Genomic DNA, 13,335 nt, shown 5'->3' with positions numbered 1-13,335 from the left:
AAAAAATGTGACTTGCAAATATGATGAACAGAATGGCAGTGCGCCACTGAGTGACATTTGCCAAACCTCTTAAGCAGTATCAACTCAAATAAGTTGAATTGCTTGCAAAATAAAGGAGAACCGAGAGAATAAAACTAAATAAGTTGATTTGATGGCCACACACTATGTTTCTACCGTTGTACCCAGCATATCATGAGATTGTAACTGACAGGTCTGAACAGATTTGCGCTTAACAAGGCTTTTCATGTGCGCTAGGATTGAATTTATGAATAGGATGTATACAAACGACGAATTACCTCATTTCACACCCTCTGTAGCTGCCGTGTTTTGCCTCTAGACCACCGAGTGATCTGGGGTTGATTTTTGGCAGGGCGGGCGGGCGAACGATGGCTCGAAATCCCAAAATTTTGATGACGTCGGCATTCGAGCTCAAGGTAAACTGTGTACAGAACAGCAACATTGCCATTCACTACCTCAGTCAACATCAAATGGTGAGCGAACGACCTCCATGACCTATTCCAGCTTAACACCATGCGTCTCTAACTGATTTTCCACACTTCCAGCCTGTTCCAATTGAAGCTGTTATACCATTTGCTGTCATTGCAACCTTCTTCACCTTGACTGGTTCTGGTCTCAGTGCTGTCAAATATTACACCAACGACAAGAAGGTTCGCATCCTTGAACTGTATAATCGCCTTAATGGCCACTGATGAATGCCGTTCTGACCATTCCGCTGACCATTTTCACTTTTTTCTGTGATAGCCTGCAAGATACGGCCTCGATTACTGGGAATCCCAAATGATGGAGCGCGATAGACGTCTCACTGGATCCATCCGTGGACAATCTGTATGTGTGCTATTCAGCCTCTTGATCTTATTAGCAGCTTCCATCTAACATTCTCCCTTCTAGGTAAATCCCGTTGCACCACCTGAATTCTCCATCAACAGGTAAGTACTTTCGACCATTTGGCTGCAACCTTGTCCTTTTCTTAACATGACTTGCATTCTTCTAGTGTTTGGAATTTGGAGAAACCAAGAAACCATTAGTGGTCGACGATTTGTTCTAATAATGCAACTCAACCACGCACATAGACTGATGCAACCCCTAAACAAATATATTCTTTCGTTTTTTTTTGCTTGAAATTATCCGGAGATCCCTTTTGTGTTTTGGAGTTGATTTCGCTCGCACCGAGCCAAGCCATGCAAAAAGTCATAACAATGTGAATTGTAGTATCATGTACAAGTAGATGTATTTTGTCTACAAACCCGACGACAGGTGGCCTACGCTATGGAACATGGACACGTTCATACAATGGGTTGAGGAGGAGAAAGGAAATAGTAAGAATGAAAATAGATGGTCTGAAAATGTTGAAACCAACCACTGGTAAGAGAAAGATAAAAGAGATAGAAAAGTAGCCAGACTGACTCCAGTGTGGATGGACCCAAAGTATGGAAAAGAGAGAGAGGAAAAAATTTACATTGGTGAATGATATCAATTATCAGTATGTGAAGTGTCAATAGGTTCATGTAACATATTATGAGGAACTTTGCATGATGGCATCCTCATCGGTTTCTATGCAGTTAATACTTGGGTTGAGTTCGGGAACATCACCGATATCGAAATCGTGTATCTCCATGGCGGTGCGACCTTCTTCTGGGTTACTATTTCTTCGTCGCTGCATGACAACCACAGCCCGTGTATCTGTAAATTGTAATTTCCAAATGGTTTTTGCCGGTTGGGTAAAGTATCGAATCAGTCGGCCGGTTTTAACATCCCAAAGTTTCACTCGACCATCGTTACCACCACTCATCATTCGCTTATCGTCAAATTGTAGGCAGGTAACCGAGTTGTCATGAGCTGATATTTGGTGAACGCATTCGTAGTTATCCAAATCCCAGACTCTTAGACAACCATCCGAACCACCACTAACGAGTGTAGAGCCACTCAGTTGAAGTTGTCCGACCAGAGATGTATGTCCATGTAAGGTAGCTAGGCATTGGCCAGTCTCCGCACTCCATACTCGGATATTTGAATCCAGTGAACCAGTGATGACTCTTGATCCGTCAAATGCAATGGCATAAATTTGGGAGTAGTGGCCGGTAAGGACATGTAGACACCGACCAGTATTGATATCCCAAACTCGTGCAGTGCTATCGTATGATCCAGATACGACCAAGTTTTCATGAACATCCAGGCATCGAACGCTGGCTTGATGGCCAAGGAGGACATGGCGCATGGTTCCTCGTTGTAAATCCCAGACTCTTAAAGTGGTATCTCGAGAGCCGGTGACAGCAATCCGTTTGTCACGCATTTTGAGGCAGCGAACAGTGGAAGTATGGCCGCGTAATACATGCTTTAGAGTGCCTTTGTTGAGGTCCCATACACGTACGTCCCTATAAAAAACAAATTGAGGTCCAGTTAATTATTTTTTTTTGTTTGTTTTTGATGGACAAATCAAATAGTGGGAAAACAGAAAATGATGTTTCCTACCTGTCACAGCCACCTGACACTAACAAGCGCTCAGGATCATGCTTTTCACCGCCTTTAAATTGTAGTGCCCAAACACCACCTTCATGGCCTTCTAATGTACTGATGTTCTTTCCAGTGGTGGTATTGAATACCTCGATCTTGTGGTTATCGCAGCCAACAACGATCACCTCGTCATCAAATTGCAAACTGGTGACTAAGCCGGAGTCCAGACTATCAAAACAAGTCTTGACTTTACCACCTTGAGCCCAGGCTGCTTCTATATTGTATTTTCGTTTGAAGTATTCTCTGTACGAGAAGTTTAGCCGGCGAACAGGTGGACCCAAAAGTGCAACCCCACTGATCGAGGAGTTTCTACGGCGATATTGATGTTTAAGACAAAGTGTTTTCCAGGTAGTTTCGTCTTTCAGTAAGGAATTCCAGAAGGTAGAAACACTAGCGGCTCTTCCTAGGGTCCTGGGATCGTCTATGAAGGAGAGAATATGTAGGGATATTTCTATTGGGAGCTCCTTGAGGAAGTCAATCTTGAGTTTGGGAGCAATAATGTCACTGACAAATGTCAGTTGTTGACTATCACAGCAGTTGATGATTTCATAAAGAAAAAATTGCTTTTGTTCAGGTGTCAACTGCTGAAAGATGGTCTTGACTTTTCGAATGTAGTCCAATTGCTGGTCATCAAGCACGGTGGCCAACTGGGTTGGATTATCACCAAAGGAAGGGTCAATGTACGAAGAGCGGAGACGTTGCGCTGGACGAGCAAAGTAGGTATTTGGTGGCGTTGCTGGAGGAGAAATGTCCTCTGGTGTGCAAAGATCCATGAACGTTGACATTAAAGACTGAAGAAAGAAAGGAATGGCGTGAAGAGACGGAGGCAACAACAAGGGCAGTGCGTGCGGAGATTCAAAAGCCCTTCGTCACCTCCAGAGTGGACTGCAACATTTTTCTATCCCATGCACTCTCAATGCTAATATACACATAGAAGGCCATACTAAACCATCCCACATCCATCATGTCACATCTTAATAACCTTCAAAACCCTCTCCATAGCATCTAAGAAGCTGCCCAACGGAGTCATGGCCCGTCGGCCAGTTTACCGTGAAAGGAAATTGAGGTATGGACAGCCGTAGCTTGACCTACCACTTGAAAACGGTCGCACAAGATCTGTCCATGGAAGACACTTTTCCAACACGGAAGCTTCTACTTAATTTGGGAGTATGACGCTATTCCTTTAAATCGCTTCATTCACTTTCTACTTTTTGCCAGCAACTCCCTCGGTATGCCACCTTCTAGAAATGGTAATGGATAATTTGAAATCAGCTCTGGTCATGCAGGCTGTTCTACTATGACATATACAACAATTTGAGAGCTGAACCATTCAAATTTGATCTTAAACATAGTTTATGAAAAGTCTATAGGGTTTGTTTAGAGTAGATCTTATTGAAATATTCAGATATTCAAAATTACTGCTTTTTTTTTGGGGGGGGGGTTGGAGCGCAGGCTGCGGAGTGAATATCTCAAATTTTTTGGTTTGCTGCTGCAAGACGTGAGGTTTGCCACTGACCTTGTGGCTACCATAAGTGATCACACCTTGATCGTCTGCCAAGTCAAGTTGAAAGCATATAAATACCTATCTTACCATTCGACCAAAAGGTGCTTGTTTACGTAGATCATTCAAATAATGGGTACTCCAGCAGCTTCTCATTGTTCGTGCGGTCAACCCACTTACATCTTCAATTTCTTTGCTGGACATCAGCCACCAGTCAACGTTCCTCCGTCACACAAACATGAGCATGAACATGAACATAAACACCGTCACCACAAAAAGGGAAAGAAGATTGTGAAGGAAGTGAGCGAGGAACTTCTCATCCAAGGCATTCCTTCATGGTGGAGCCCTCGTATGCTTAAGAAGATTGGCGAGAAGATCAGCGACTAGGCCAAGCTGATCCAGCATATAATATCGACATAGGTAGATAGCTTATTGTAGCATAGCATAGTGTAGCATAGCATAGTGTAGTCTCGTTTAGTCATGTAAGATAGTCAGTTTCATTGAATGCAGCGTTTTGCTGTGTTGTCTTAAATTTATAAATTTAAATATCTCGAGGGAAGTTTGTTCAACAAATGAGACATTATTCTCCCAAAGAAGGTGGAAAAAAGTAAACGCCGCTTAAAAAACGAAAAATTAAAAACCTTTAGAGCAAACAACGTGCATCATTGGCATCCTCCTTCATTACAAGCGGGATTTATTCGCATTACTAAACATGTCCGAATCTAGAACACATAGTAGTAAGCAAATCAGATAATTCTTATAGCATTCTTCGCCTTGACCTATTGAGCCTTAAAAGTTTAACACTCCACAATCCTCCAGGTACACCGACAATAGATATCGAAGACAGCGACGACGAGAGCGTTGTAGAAGCTCGTATTCACGAAACGTCTCACCTGCTTGGAGAAGATTTATACCCGAGATACGCTACGGCGTCACCACGTAAGTATGCATGTTGTATAACCATCCCTCACCACACGTCCACTCACTCCCTGTCCCCTTCTAGTTCCGTCCATCCGGCCAAGAGACGAGGCTCCGAAAGATTTTTGGACAACGTTCAGAACAAGAACAAAATATTACTTTCCTGCCCTGCAGTGGATGCCCTCTTACAGCTTCCACCTGTTTACAGGCGATTTACTAGCCGGCCTAACTTTATCTTGCTTGATGATTCCACAAGCTCTTTCATACGCTACTGCATTGTGTAAATTAGAGGCCGTCCACGGACTTTATGCCATTGCGTTTCCCGCTATCACCTATGCCCTATTTGGTATGTCTCGGTAAGTTGGTCTCTAGCAAAGCCAGGCAAACCTCTGATCCAATATCTCATGCCCTCGCTTACAGACAATTATCTATGGGTCCGGAGGCATCACTATCTATGTTGGTGGGTTCGGCCATTGCACAGCAACAACATATGGAAGATGATGAAGATCCGCTGAAAAGTGCCTTGGCGCTTTCCTGCTTGTTGACGCTCTTTGTCGGAATCTTCACATTTTTGCTCGGCATCTTCCGCCTCGGTTTCTTGGACAGTTTGATGAGTCGAGCCTTGCTTCGCGGTTTCATCACTGCTGTTGCCATCGTCGTCATGGTGCAACAAAGTATTACTTTATTGGGATTGGTTCAGCTTAGTGAAGAATGGGGCATATCCGAAGCATCCTCCACCATTGATCGACTTATATTCTTGGCTGAGAACATTACACAATTGCATGTTCTGACTGCGGCTACATCCGCTATAGCATGTATCGTCTTGTTTGGAGCCAGAGTCATCAAGGCTAAATTCCCTTCTGCTCGCTGGTTGCAATTGCTTCCTGAAGTTCTTTTGGTTGTCGTGGCATCCATTATTCTTACTGGTATCTTTCGCTGGGATCTCGAGGGTCTTCAAGTGCTTGGTGACATCAAAGGTGGTGGTATACCATTACCATCTATTCCCGAGATCCCGCATCGCAAGCATTTCAAAGACATTGCTCTGACCGCCGGCTTGATCTCTATGATTGGTTTTGTCGAATCCATTGTTATCTCCAAAACTTACTCTAGCAAACACAACTACACTGTTAGCGCTAACCGAGAATTAGTCGCAATGGGTAAGTTTCTATTCACGTATATGAAATACGTAGTCTCTCTCGTTGTTAAACAAGCCCATGTCTTGTTTCATAGGCGCTGCCAACATTATGGGCGGTCTCTTCCAGGGAATCCCCGCATTTGGATCGGTAAGAACAAGTTTCGTATCTTGAGCATTCATTCTCAGAACAGACGTTAATATCCGCTATATCCGTTCCATGGCACCACCTTTTTTTCTCTAGGTTGCTCGAAGCAAAATCAATGATAGAGCAGGTGCACGCACTCAAATGGCGGGTTTGATCACTGGTATCATTGCCTTGCTGGCCATCTTGTTCCTGCTTCCTTATTTATACTATTTGCCAAAGGCAGTGTTGAGTTCAGTCATTTTCATTGCCGTCCTCTATATCCTGTTTGAAGCTCCAGAGGATATCCACTTCATGTTCAAGATCGGAGCATGGCGAGATATCACTTTGTTTTGTCTTACTTTCCTCGCCACTGTTGTTATCTCATTGGAATTCGGCACTCTTCTAGCGGTCTCCTTGTCGTTGCTGCTTACTGTCAAGGAAACCAGCTACCCGCGCATCACTATCATGGTAAGTGTGTGTTTAGATCTCGGTGTAAATCGGGATGACTGCCTAACTGGTTTTTTTCTTTTCGCTAGGGCCGAGTCAAGGGAACCCATAACAAGTTTCGGCCAATTAAGGACGGACCTGACTTTATTGAACATGTCGAAGATGTCCTGATTGTCCGCATTGAAGAACCGCTCTTTTTTGCGAACACCGGTAAGGAGGATATGGACGCATTTGATCATCGATTGATTAGCCGACTCACTTTCCGTATCATGCAGGGCAATTGAAGGACAGACTACGACGATTGGAGGTGTTTGGAGATATGTCTATTCATCCATCTGAAAACCCTCGCCTTCGGGACAGATCGTTCATCATTTTCGACGTCAGCAATATGCCTGAAATTGATGCCAGTGCTGTTCAAATTCTATATGAGATCGTTGCTTCCTACCGTAGTCGTGGAGTAGAGGTTTATTTTGTTAAGCTAAGAGACAATGCTCTCGAGCTATTTATTCGGTCTGGTCTATTGGAGTTTGTTGGTCGTGATCATACACACAAGAAAGTGTCCGATGCCATTGAAGCTATCGAGAAGGTAGCAACTCATCGACCACAAATTAGCGTTCACTAGCACACCTTATATCCCATCCATACAGCACATTGTAGCTTTCATTGATTGTTTTTTTATTATTGAATACAATCGATTAGCTTGGCAGATCAATTTACCCTTTGAAAGCCCTAAAAAAAAAATTTTTTTTTTTTAAAGCACTTGTCGAAAGTGTCAGATTATCGTTTTCAATTTCTAGAATGTGATTGGTTAGCTGTGACACACCTTTTTTCAAAATTTGAGATCTGGTCAACACCGCTGAATATAAATTTTTCAACTCGAGGTCAACAAAGCACTTCTTCACCTCCCACTTCTACCCCAGCTTTATCGCTTTTTAAAACCAACAGACATGTCTGTCCATCCCATTGATCCCTGGAACACTGTTCTTCACACTCCTCTTGAGCAAGAAGACAAGGAAGTCTTTGATATTGTTGAAAATGAAAAGTACAGACAATGGTCCGGTCTTGAGTTGATTGCTTCTGAGGTAAGCTAAAGGGACGAACCCCAACCCGTCAGCTGAATAATATAACTAAGTTGAATTTCCTTTCAGAACTTCACTTCTCAAGCTACCATTGAGGCCAATGGTACTGCTTTGACCAACAAGTACTCTGAAGGTCTTCCCGGTGCCCGCTACTACGGAGGTAACGAGCACATTGATGAGCTCGAGAACCTTTGCCGCAAGCGTGCCTTGGCTGCCTTTGGCTTGAACCCTGAACAATGGGGTGTCAACGTCCAGCCCTACTCTGGAAGCACTGCCAACTTTGCTGCCTTGACTGCTCTCATCCAACCCCAGGACCGTCTTATGGGTTTGGACTTGCCCTCCGGTGGCCATTTGACCCACGGTTACCAAACCAACAAGAAGAAGATCTCATCTTCTTCCATCTACTTCGCCTCCATGCCTTACCAGGTTGACCAAACCACCGGTTATATTGACTACAACCGTCTTGAGGAGAACGCTGCTCTCTTCCGCCCCAAGCTTTTGATTTGCGGTGGTTCCGCCTACCCCCGTGAATGGGACTATGCTCGTTTCCGCAAGATCGCTGACCAACACGGTGCTTATGTCATGTGCGATATGGCTCACATCTCTGGTCTCGTTGCTACCTCTGAGGCTGCTTCTCCTTTCGACTTCTGCGATGTTGTTACCACCACCACCCACAAGACTCTCCGTGGTCCCCGTGCTGGTTTGATCTTCTTCCGTCGCGATAAGGGTGATGATCTTGAGAACCGTGTCAACCAAGCTGTCTTCCCCTCTTGCCAGGGTGGACCCCACAACAACACCATTGCTGCCATTGCTGTTGCCTTGAAGCAAGCTGCTTCCCCTGAATTCAAGCAATATGCTAAGCAAGTCCGTGCTAACTCCAGCGCTTTGGCTGAAACCCTCAAGAGCCACGGCTACAAGCTCGCTACTGACGGTACTGACAATCATTTGGTTCTCTGGGATCTTAAGCCCCAGAAGCTCACTGGTTCCAAGGTCGAACGCATCTGCGACATGGCTCACATCACCATCAACAAGAACTCCATTGCTGGTGACAAGTCTGCTGTCACTCCCGGTGGTGTCCGTCTCGGTTCCTCCGCTTTGACTTCCCGTTCTTTCAAGGAAGAGGACTTTGTCAAGGTTGCTGAGTTCCTTCACCGCACTGTCCAGATCGCTATTGCTGTCCAAGAGAAGGCTGGATCCAAGATGATGAAGGATTTCGTTGCTGCTCTCGACGGTAACGAAGACATTGCTCAGCTTAAGAAGGAAGTCCTTGCTTTCGCTCGCAGCTTCCCCATGCCTGGTTTTGATCCCACCAAGATCAAGGCTACCGTTCAGTACTAAAGTACACGCATTGCTCTAGCAATGTGCTAAGTAGAGGCGCGATGTGCAGTTTTCCCTAAAATCCACACGACGCTTTTTTCAACAAAAAGTTATTTTCCTTTTGCCCATTTTTTTTTCATTCCTCACCTTTTTTTTCACCCGCCCCATATTGTACCATTCGCACCTAGACTTTCTCCTTGTACGTAGACACATCTTACAGACTGGGTCGGTTCATTGTCTTTGTAGTTTACATTGAATCTATACCATGTAATTATATAAAAGTATTCAACTACGCAAAAAGCAGCTGTGATATCAAGTGAGAATGGTAGTAAACTGAGCCCTTGGGATGAATTCTTTTGGAACGCCGACGTGGACGAATTTCAGTACGTGTCAGTCGGCAAGTTGTTAACAATCTTGCATCTCTGTTCGATCCAAATACCCCAATCAAAGCACCATGTTTGAAGAGCTACGACGACTAAACAAGAGACAGGTGCCGTCTACAAGATAGTAATGGACGATATGGGCGACGTTTCCAGTATTAACCGCTTTTCCCCTTACTGCGTTCTTGTAGGTCGCGCTTCAGGTGCTCAATATACTAATGGTCCTTACATCGGCACTGATGATCTGGAAAGGTCTCGCCTTGGCCACAAATAGCGAAAGCCCCATTGTTGTAGTGTTGAGGTTAGTTGTTGTTATTTGGCTATCAATCCTTCTCCGTTGCCCTTGATTGGACAGAATAACCGATATCCATGCGCATTTGAACACAGTGGAAGTATGGAACCAGCTTTCCACCGTGGCGACCTTTTACTTCTTGCCAACCCAGCTAGCCAACCTGTCCAAGTTGGCGATATATGTGTTTTCCAAATTCCACATCGAGATATTCCAATCGTACATCGAGTCATCAAGCTTCACGACGAGTAAGACTGCTCATTTTTCTTGCATTCGGTTGGGCTTGGCTTCGCTAATGTTATTTTTGGTTCCCGCACATTCAGAGCAAAGACGGGCAAACAATTTTTGCTGACCAAAGGAGACAATAACAACGTAGATGATCGTGGATTATACAACGCTCGACAAATGTGGATTAACAAAGAACATGTGGTTGGAAGAGTTCGAGGGTAAGCATAGGGAGAAGGGACATGCGAGTAGTGGTTTAACTGGAACTGAGTGAACTTTTTGCTTTCTTTTAGCTTCATGCCATATGTTGGAATGGTGACGATATTAATGAACGACTACCCACAACTCAAATATGTGATGTTAGGAGTGTTAGGACTCTTTGTGCTGATTCATAGAGAATAAGTTTGAGATAGCAATAAAGAATACACGTGGGTCAAAGTGTATGATGATGATGGAAGTTCGGCAATTTTGGCAAGATTGAAAATTTATAGCCAGCTGGGCCCCCACCCCTTTCACCCTTCAATCCGCCGCCGCGTCTTGCCACTCACTCACTCACTCGCCATGTCTGCAAATCAGCCCGGTGTAGAATCTGCTCAAGAAGCTGATATTCATGATCCTTTGACGTCTTCTGTACTCGACGATATTGATTCCGCTGAAAACGATAAGATGCCTACCGACCCATCCCCCAATTTCACCGAATCGCAAACTAATCTGTTAGGCAATGACGCTGCAAACGAAGAAATTACTATTGAATCTATTGCACCTACTCACGAAGCTGAAATAGACTATGCCGATATGTCGGCTTACGATGAGCAGCCCTGGGGTGACGAAGCAGACGATGTCCTATACTCTGAAGAATTGCCTAGCATTAGTTTGGCTGACCCTAGCCCTTACGAGCAGAAAGCTGAAGAACAACCACGAACCATTACTGACCCAACCCATGCCGAGGTAAGCATTTCCTCAAAATACAACGCAGTATTTGACACTTTGACACTGCTGACATATGACCATAGGGCTTCGTCAACGCTAAAGATCACCCTGACGCCACCGAACTGTCCGTTTCCGGTGAACTCCCTGGATGGCTTCAAAGAGAACATTTTACTATTGGTCCTGGCACATACGACATCAAGTTCACTCGTAAGATCGAAGTTGATGGACATCTTGAGAGTGCCACCTCTACATTTACCTTTGGTCACTGGTTCGACAGGTAGGTTTGATATGTCACCGTGTGGAAAATTTGAGTGAATAACTTATTCGGTCACAACTAGTCTTCCATTGGTCAACCGATTCGATTTCAACGGCAGCACCAACACTATCACCTATCGTAGTCGACTCACCAGCAAGCGATTAGTTGAGAAGATTAGAGATCGTCATGGTTATGCGCCACCACATCCCGCCGGCTTGTTCAAAACGGATTCAAATCAAACGATTCTAGTCAAATTTCTCAAATCTGCTACCAAAGCTTCAAAACCGGATTGTGAGCCTTGCGCGGCTAGTATATCCACCTATATACCTGGTGTAGAAGGAAAGTTGTTTGCACAAAACCATGCCAATCATGTAAGTAGAGTTGAGGTCAACTAACTTGGGCTGTTGCGTACCCTCTGACACATTGTTTGGTTTTTAAAACCCTAGTTGCAAGAATTGGACCCCTTCGACCTAAAACCTACTCGTGTCCTGTGCTGGAATGAAATTAACCCTGCCTTCAGAGGTTACAGTGCATCACCTAATGCCCAATTCGACGCTGTTACTGGAGAATGGATCAACTACACTATGGAAGTAGGCTACCAATCTACGCGGTACCACTTCTTCTCACTCTCAGATAGAGACCCTAAAGGCACTTTAATTGCTAGTGTGGTTGCAAGCACTTCCTATGTCCACTCGTTTGCAATCACTCCACATTACATCATCTTGGTAAGCTATCGAAGTGAATAATAGGACTTGTAAATGACATGTTTGCTTATCCCACCTTTATGAATCTCAATAGGCCGTCTTCCCTTTCACCGCACAGATGGCTGGCGTAAAATTCGCATGGAACGAAAGCATTTTGGATTCCTTCACTTTCCACAATGCTGAACCTACTCTGTTCTATGTCGTTTCTCGTGAGGGCCAGCAACATGTTGCAACCTATCGTGCTGATGCTTGCTTTGCGTAAGTGATAAAACCCTTCTATATGCATGCTCACCCCGTCCCCATATGTTTGCTAAACCGCACTGTGCATGTTCCAGGTTCCATCATGTCAATGCGTTCGAAGACGATAATGGCGGCATTCACCTTGACATTGTCTGCTATTCTGATGACACCATTGCACATCAATTGACCACAGCTAACCTTCGTGATCCCAAGTCGATGAACCCAACTCATTTGGCCAAACATGAAATTCGTCGTTTCTACTTGGCAAATATTCAAGAAGAGAGTATCTCATTTTTCGCCAACAACTCTGTTTCTTCTGCTGGTTCCACCATTAGTGACCGCGCATCTTCCGTTTGGTCGTTCATCAAGGGTAGAGTCAGCACACCCAAAGAAGCCGATATTGAGAGCGATAGTCATAGTTCCGGATGGGCAGCTGCCATTCCCAAAGCTGCAGAAGAGATTGTTCTACCTGTCCCGCTCGAACTTCCCCAAGTGAATGTCTCCGTTAAAGGTCATGTATATAACTTTGTATGGGGTCTTAGCGTTGCACCCACTGGGGATTCCAACACTGAAGGCAAGATGTGGAACTGCATTGTGAAAGCAGTATGTATCCTCCGTGTTCAACCTCTCGTTACACCATGATTGCATTTATTAATTCATTCTGTCTTTGTAGAATCTCAACACCAAGGAAATTGTCGGCACCTGGTCTCAGCCATACTGCTATCCTAGCGAGGCTAGTTTCATTCCACGCCCGGCAAGAGGTCCGGAGGATCTTGTGGATGAAGATGATGGTATTCTAGTCAGTGTTGTGCTTGACGCTCAACGAGCCACAAGCTTCTTGTTGATCCTAGACGCCAACACCATGCAAGCAATATGCCGTGCAGACCTTCCACATCTAGTCCCATTGAGTTTCGCACGATCACATATCAAAGCTCTTAAATGAACTTTCTAGCATTTTTTTTCTCTTTTCCTATTAAACAAAAAAAACAAAGAAAGCAAATGTCAAATGCGCAAAAAAAAGAGCTACATCATATTTTTTCATCAATGCTAAAGACAACAGTAAATATTTTCTTGATATATCCTATGTTGCTTTCACGGTGCTTTCTGCCTCTAGTACGTGTTTCCCTTGGCAACATCATTAATATGAACAAGCGGTGATGGAGGGAGGCATCGGAGTCGAATCAAGGTGTCAAGGTGTTTGCCAGAATGTTCAGGCAACAAAGAAGCATTCAAACGCCGGCGTGCTATAAGTTACTCA

The 13,335-nt window shown here is 44.4% G+C and overlaps 7 protein-coding genes across 7 annotated transcripts; 6 read left to right on the top strand and 1 right to left on the bottom strand.

Annotated features, from left to right (window-relative positions):
- The first annotated feature begins 445 nt into the window (after positions 1-445).
- K450DRAFT_219708 (uncharacterized protein) lies at positions 446-1,163 on the top strand. The gene is made up of 5 exons (XM_051585411.1): positions 446-491; positions 564-668; positions 763-846; positions 910-947; positions 1,013-1,163. Exons 1-5 carry the CDS (start codon positions 489-491, stop codon positions 1,044-1,046), a joined length of 264 nt encoding a protein of 87 aa, XP_051449410.1. The 5' UTR covers positions 446-488; the 3' UTR covers positions 1,047-1,163.
- Position 1,164: 1 nt separating this feature from the next.
- Positions 1,165-3,559, bottom strand: K450DRAFT_219705 (uncharacterized protein). The gene is made up of 3 exons (XM_051585410.1): positions 2,491-3,559; positions 1,569-2,393; positions 1,165-1,351 (listed from the first exon to the last, which is right to left on the bottom strand). Exons 1-3 carry the CDS (start codon positions 3,315-3,317, stop codon positions 1,258-1,260), a joined length of 1,746 nt encoding a protein of 581 aa, XP_051449409.1. The 5' UTR covers positions 3,318-3,559; the 3' UTR covers positions 1,165-1,257.
- A 597-nt stretch (positions 3,560-4,156) lies between these two features.
- On the top strand, positions 4,157-4,450 carry K450DRAFT_219703 (uncharacterized protein). The gene has a single exon (XM_051585409.1). It carries the CDS (start codon positions 4,166-4,168, stop codon positions 4,418-4,420), a length of 255 nt encoding a protein of 84 aa, XP_051449408.1. The 5' UTR covers positions 4,157-4,165; the 3' UTR covers positions 4,421-4,450.
- Positions 4,451-4,682: 232 nt separating this feature from the next.
- Positions 4,683-7,530, top strand: K450DRAFT_219700 (uncharacterized protein). The gene is made up of 8 exons (XM_051585408.1): positions 4,683-4,770; positions 4,853-4,972; positions 5,037-5,307; positions 5,372-6,108; positions 6,182-6,234; positions 6,328-6,678; positions 6,747-6,867; positions 6,933-7,530. The coding sequence occupies exons 1-8, from the start codon at positions 4,746-4,748 to the stop codon at positions 7,277-7,279; spliced, it is 2,025 nt and encodes a 674-aa protein (XP_051449407.1). The 5' UTR covers positions 4,683-4,745; the 3' UTR covers positions 7,280-7,530.
- A 15-nt stretch (positions 7,531-7,545) lies between these two features.
- On the top strand, positions 7,546-9,294 carry K450DRAFT_182427 (uncharacterized protein). Its single transcript, XM_051584393.1, has 2 exons — positions 7,546-7,739; positions 7,806-9,294. The coding sequence occupies exons 1-2, from the start codon at positions 7,605-7,607 to the stop codon at positions 9,072-9,074; spliced, it is 1,404 nt and encodes a 467-aa protein (XP_051449406.1). The 5' UTR covers positions 7,546-7,604; the 3' UTR covers positions 9,075-9,294.
- Positions 9,295-9,467: 173 nt separating this feature from the next.
- On the top strand, positions 9,468-10,429 carry K450DRAFT_219692 (uncharacterized protein). The gene is made up of 5 exons (XM_051585407.1): positions 9,468-9,543; positions 9,625-9,734; positions 9,821-9,970; positions 10,046-10,168; positions 10,241-10,429. Exons 1-5 carry the CDS (start codon positions 9,508-9,510, stop codon positions 10,347-10,349), a joined length of 528 nt encoding a protein of 175 aa, XP_051449405.1. The 5' UTR covers positions 9,468-9,507; the 3' UTR covers positions 10,350-10,429.
- On the top strand, positions 10,341-13,035 carry K450DRAFT_219685 (uncharacterized protein). Its single transcript, XM_051585406.1, has 7 exons — positions 10,341-10,895; positions 10,961-11,154; positions 11,216-11,504; positions 11,580-11,858; positions 11,932-12,095; positions 12,173-12,680; positions 12,751-13,035. The coding sequence occupies exons 1-7, from the start codon at positions 10,509-10,511 to the stop codon at positions 13,018-13,020; spliced, it is 2,091 nt and encodes a 696-aa protein (XP_051449404.1). The 5' UTR covers positions 10,341-10,508; the 3' UTR covers positions 13,021-13,035.
- The last annotated feature ends 300 nt before the right edge of the window (positions 13,036-13,335 follow it).

This window comes from Umbelopsis ramanniana, assembly GCF_025399195.1.
Source record: "Umbelopsis ramanniana AG unplaced genomic scaffold K450scaffold_2, whole genome shotgun sequence".
NCBI lineage: Eukaryota > Fungi > Mucoromycota > Umbelopsidomycetes > Umbelopsidales > Umbelopsidaceae > Umbelopsis > Umbelopsis ramanniana.
Note: the sequence above shows the minus strand (reverse complement) of the source record. Positions and strands in the feature narration are given on the sequence as shown.

Bases quoted from the DNA above. Each gene is read 5' to 3' on its own strand.
- K450DRAFT_219708 (XM_051585411.1), top strand. The intron at 847-909 runs GTATGTGTGCTA...TCTCCCTTCTAG, and splicing joins GATCCATCCGTGGACAATCT to GTAAATCCCGTTGCACCACC. The intron at 948-1,012 runs GTAAGTACTTTC...GCATTCTTCTAG, and splicing joins CCTGAATTCTCCATCAACAG to TGTTTGGAATTTGGAGAAAC.
- K450DRAFT_219705 (XM_051585410.1), bottom strand. From the start codon at position 3,317: ATGTCAACGTTCATGGATCTTTGCACACCAGAGGACATTTCTCCTCCA. The intron at 2,394-2,490 runs GTAGGAAACATC...TGTTTTTTATAG, and splicing joins GTGTCAGGTGGCTGTGACAG to GGACGTACGTGTATGGGACC. The intron at 1,352-1,568 runs CGATGAGGATGC...TTCAGACCATCT, and splicing joins AGTATTAACTGCATAGAAAC to ATTTTCATTCTTACTATTTC.
- K450DRAFT_219703 (XM_051585409.1), top strand. From the start codon at position 4,166: ATGGGTACTCCAGCAGCTTCTCATTGTTCGTGCGGTCAACCCACTTAC.
- K450DRAFT_219700 (XM_051585408.1), top strand. From the start codon at position 4,746: ATGTCCGAATCTAGAACACATAGTA. The intron at 5,308-5,371 runs GTAAGTTGGTCT...CCTCGCTTACAG, and splicing joins GCCCTATTTGGTATGTCTCG to ACAATTATCTATGGGTCCGG. The intron at 6,235-6,327 runs GTAAGAACAAGT...TTTTTTCTCTAG, and splicing joins GAATCCCCGCATTTGGATCG to GTTGCTCGAAGCAAAATCAA.
- K450DRAFT_182427 (XM_051584393.1), top strand. From the start codon at position 7,605: ATGTCTGTCCATCCCATTGATCCCTGGAACACTGTTCTTCACACTCCT. The intron at 7,740-7,805 runs GTAAGCTAAAGG...ATTTCCTTTCAG, and splicing joins TTGAGTTGATTGCTTCTGAG to AACTTCACTTCTCAAGCTAC.
- K450DRAFT_219692 (XM_051585407.1), top strand. From the start codon at position 9,508: ATGTTTGAAGAGCTACGACGACTAAACAAGAGACAG. The intron at 9,544-9,624 runs GTGCCGTCTACA...GCGTTCTTGTAG, and splicing joins GACGACTAAACAAGAGACAG to GTCGCGCTTCAGGTGCTCAA. The intron at 9,971-10,045 runs GTAAGACTGCTC...CCGCACATTCAG, and splicing joins GTCATCAAGCTTCACGACGA to AGCAAAGACGGGCAAACAAT.
- K450DRAFT_219685 (XM_051585406.1), top strand. From the start codon at position 10,509: ATGTCTGCAAATCAGCCCGGTGTAGAATCTGCTCAAGAAGCTGATATT. The intron at 11,505-11,579 runs GTAAGTAGAGTT...TTAAAACCCTAG, and splicing joins CACAAAACCATGCCAATCAT to TTGCAAGAATTGGACCCCTT. The intron at 11,859-11,931 runs GTAAGCTATCGA...GAATCTCAATAG, and splicing joins CTCCACATTACATCATCTTG to GCCGTCTTCCCTTTCACCGC.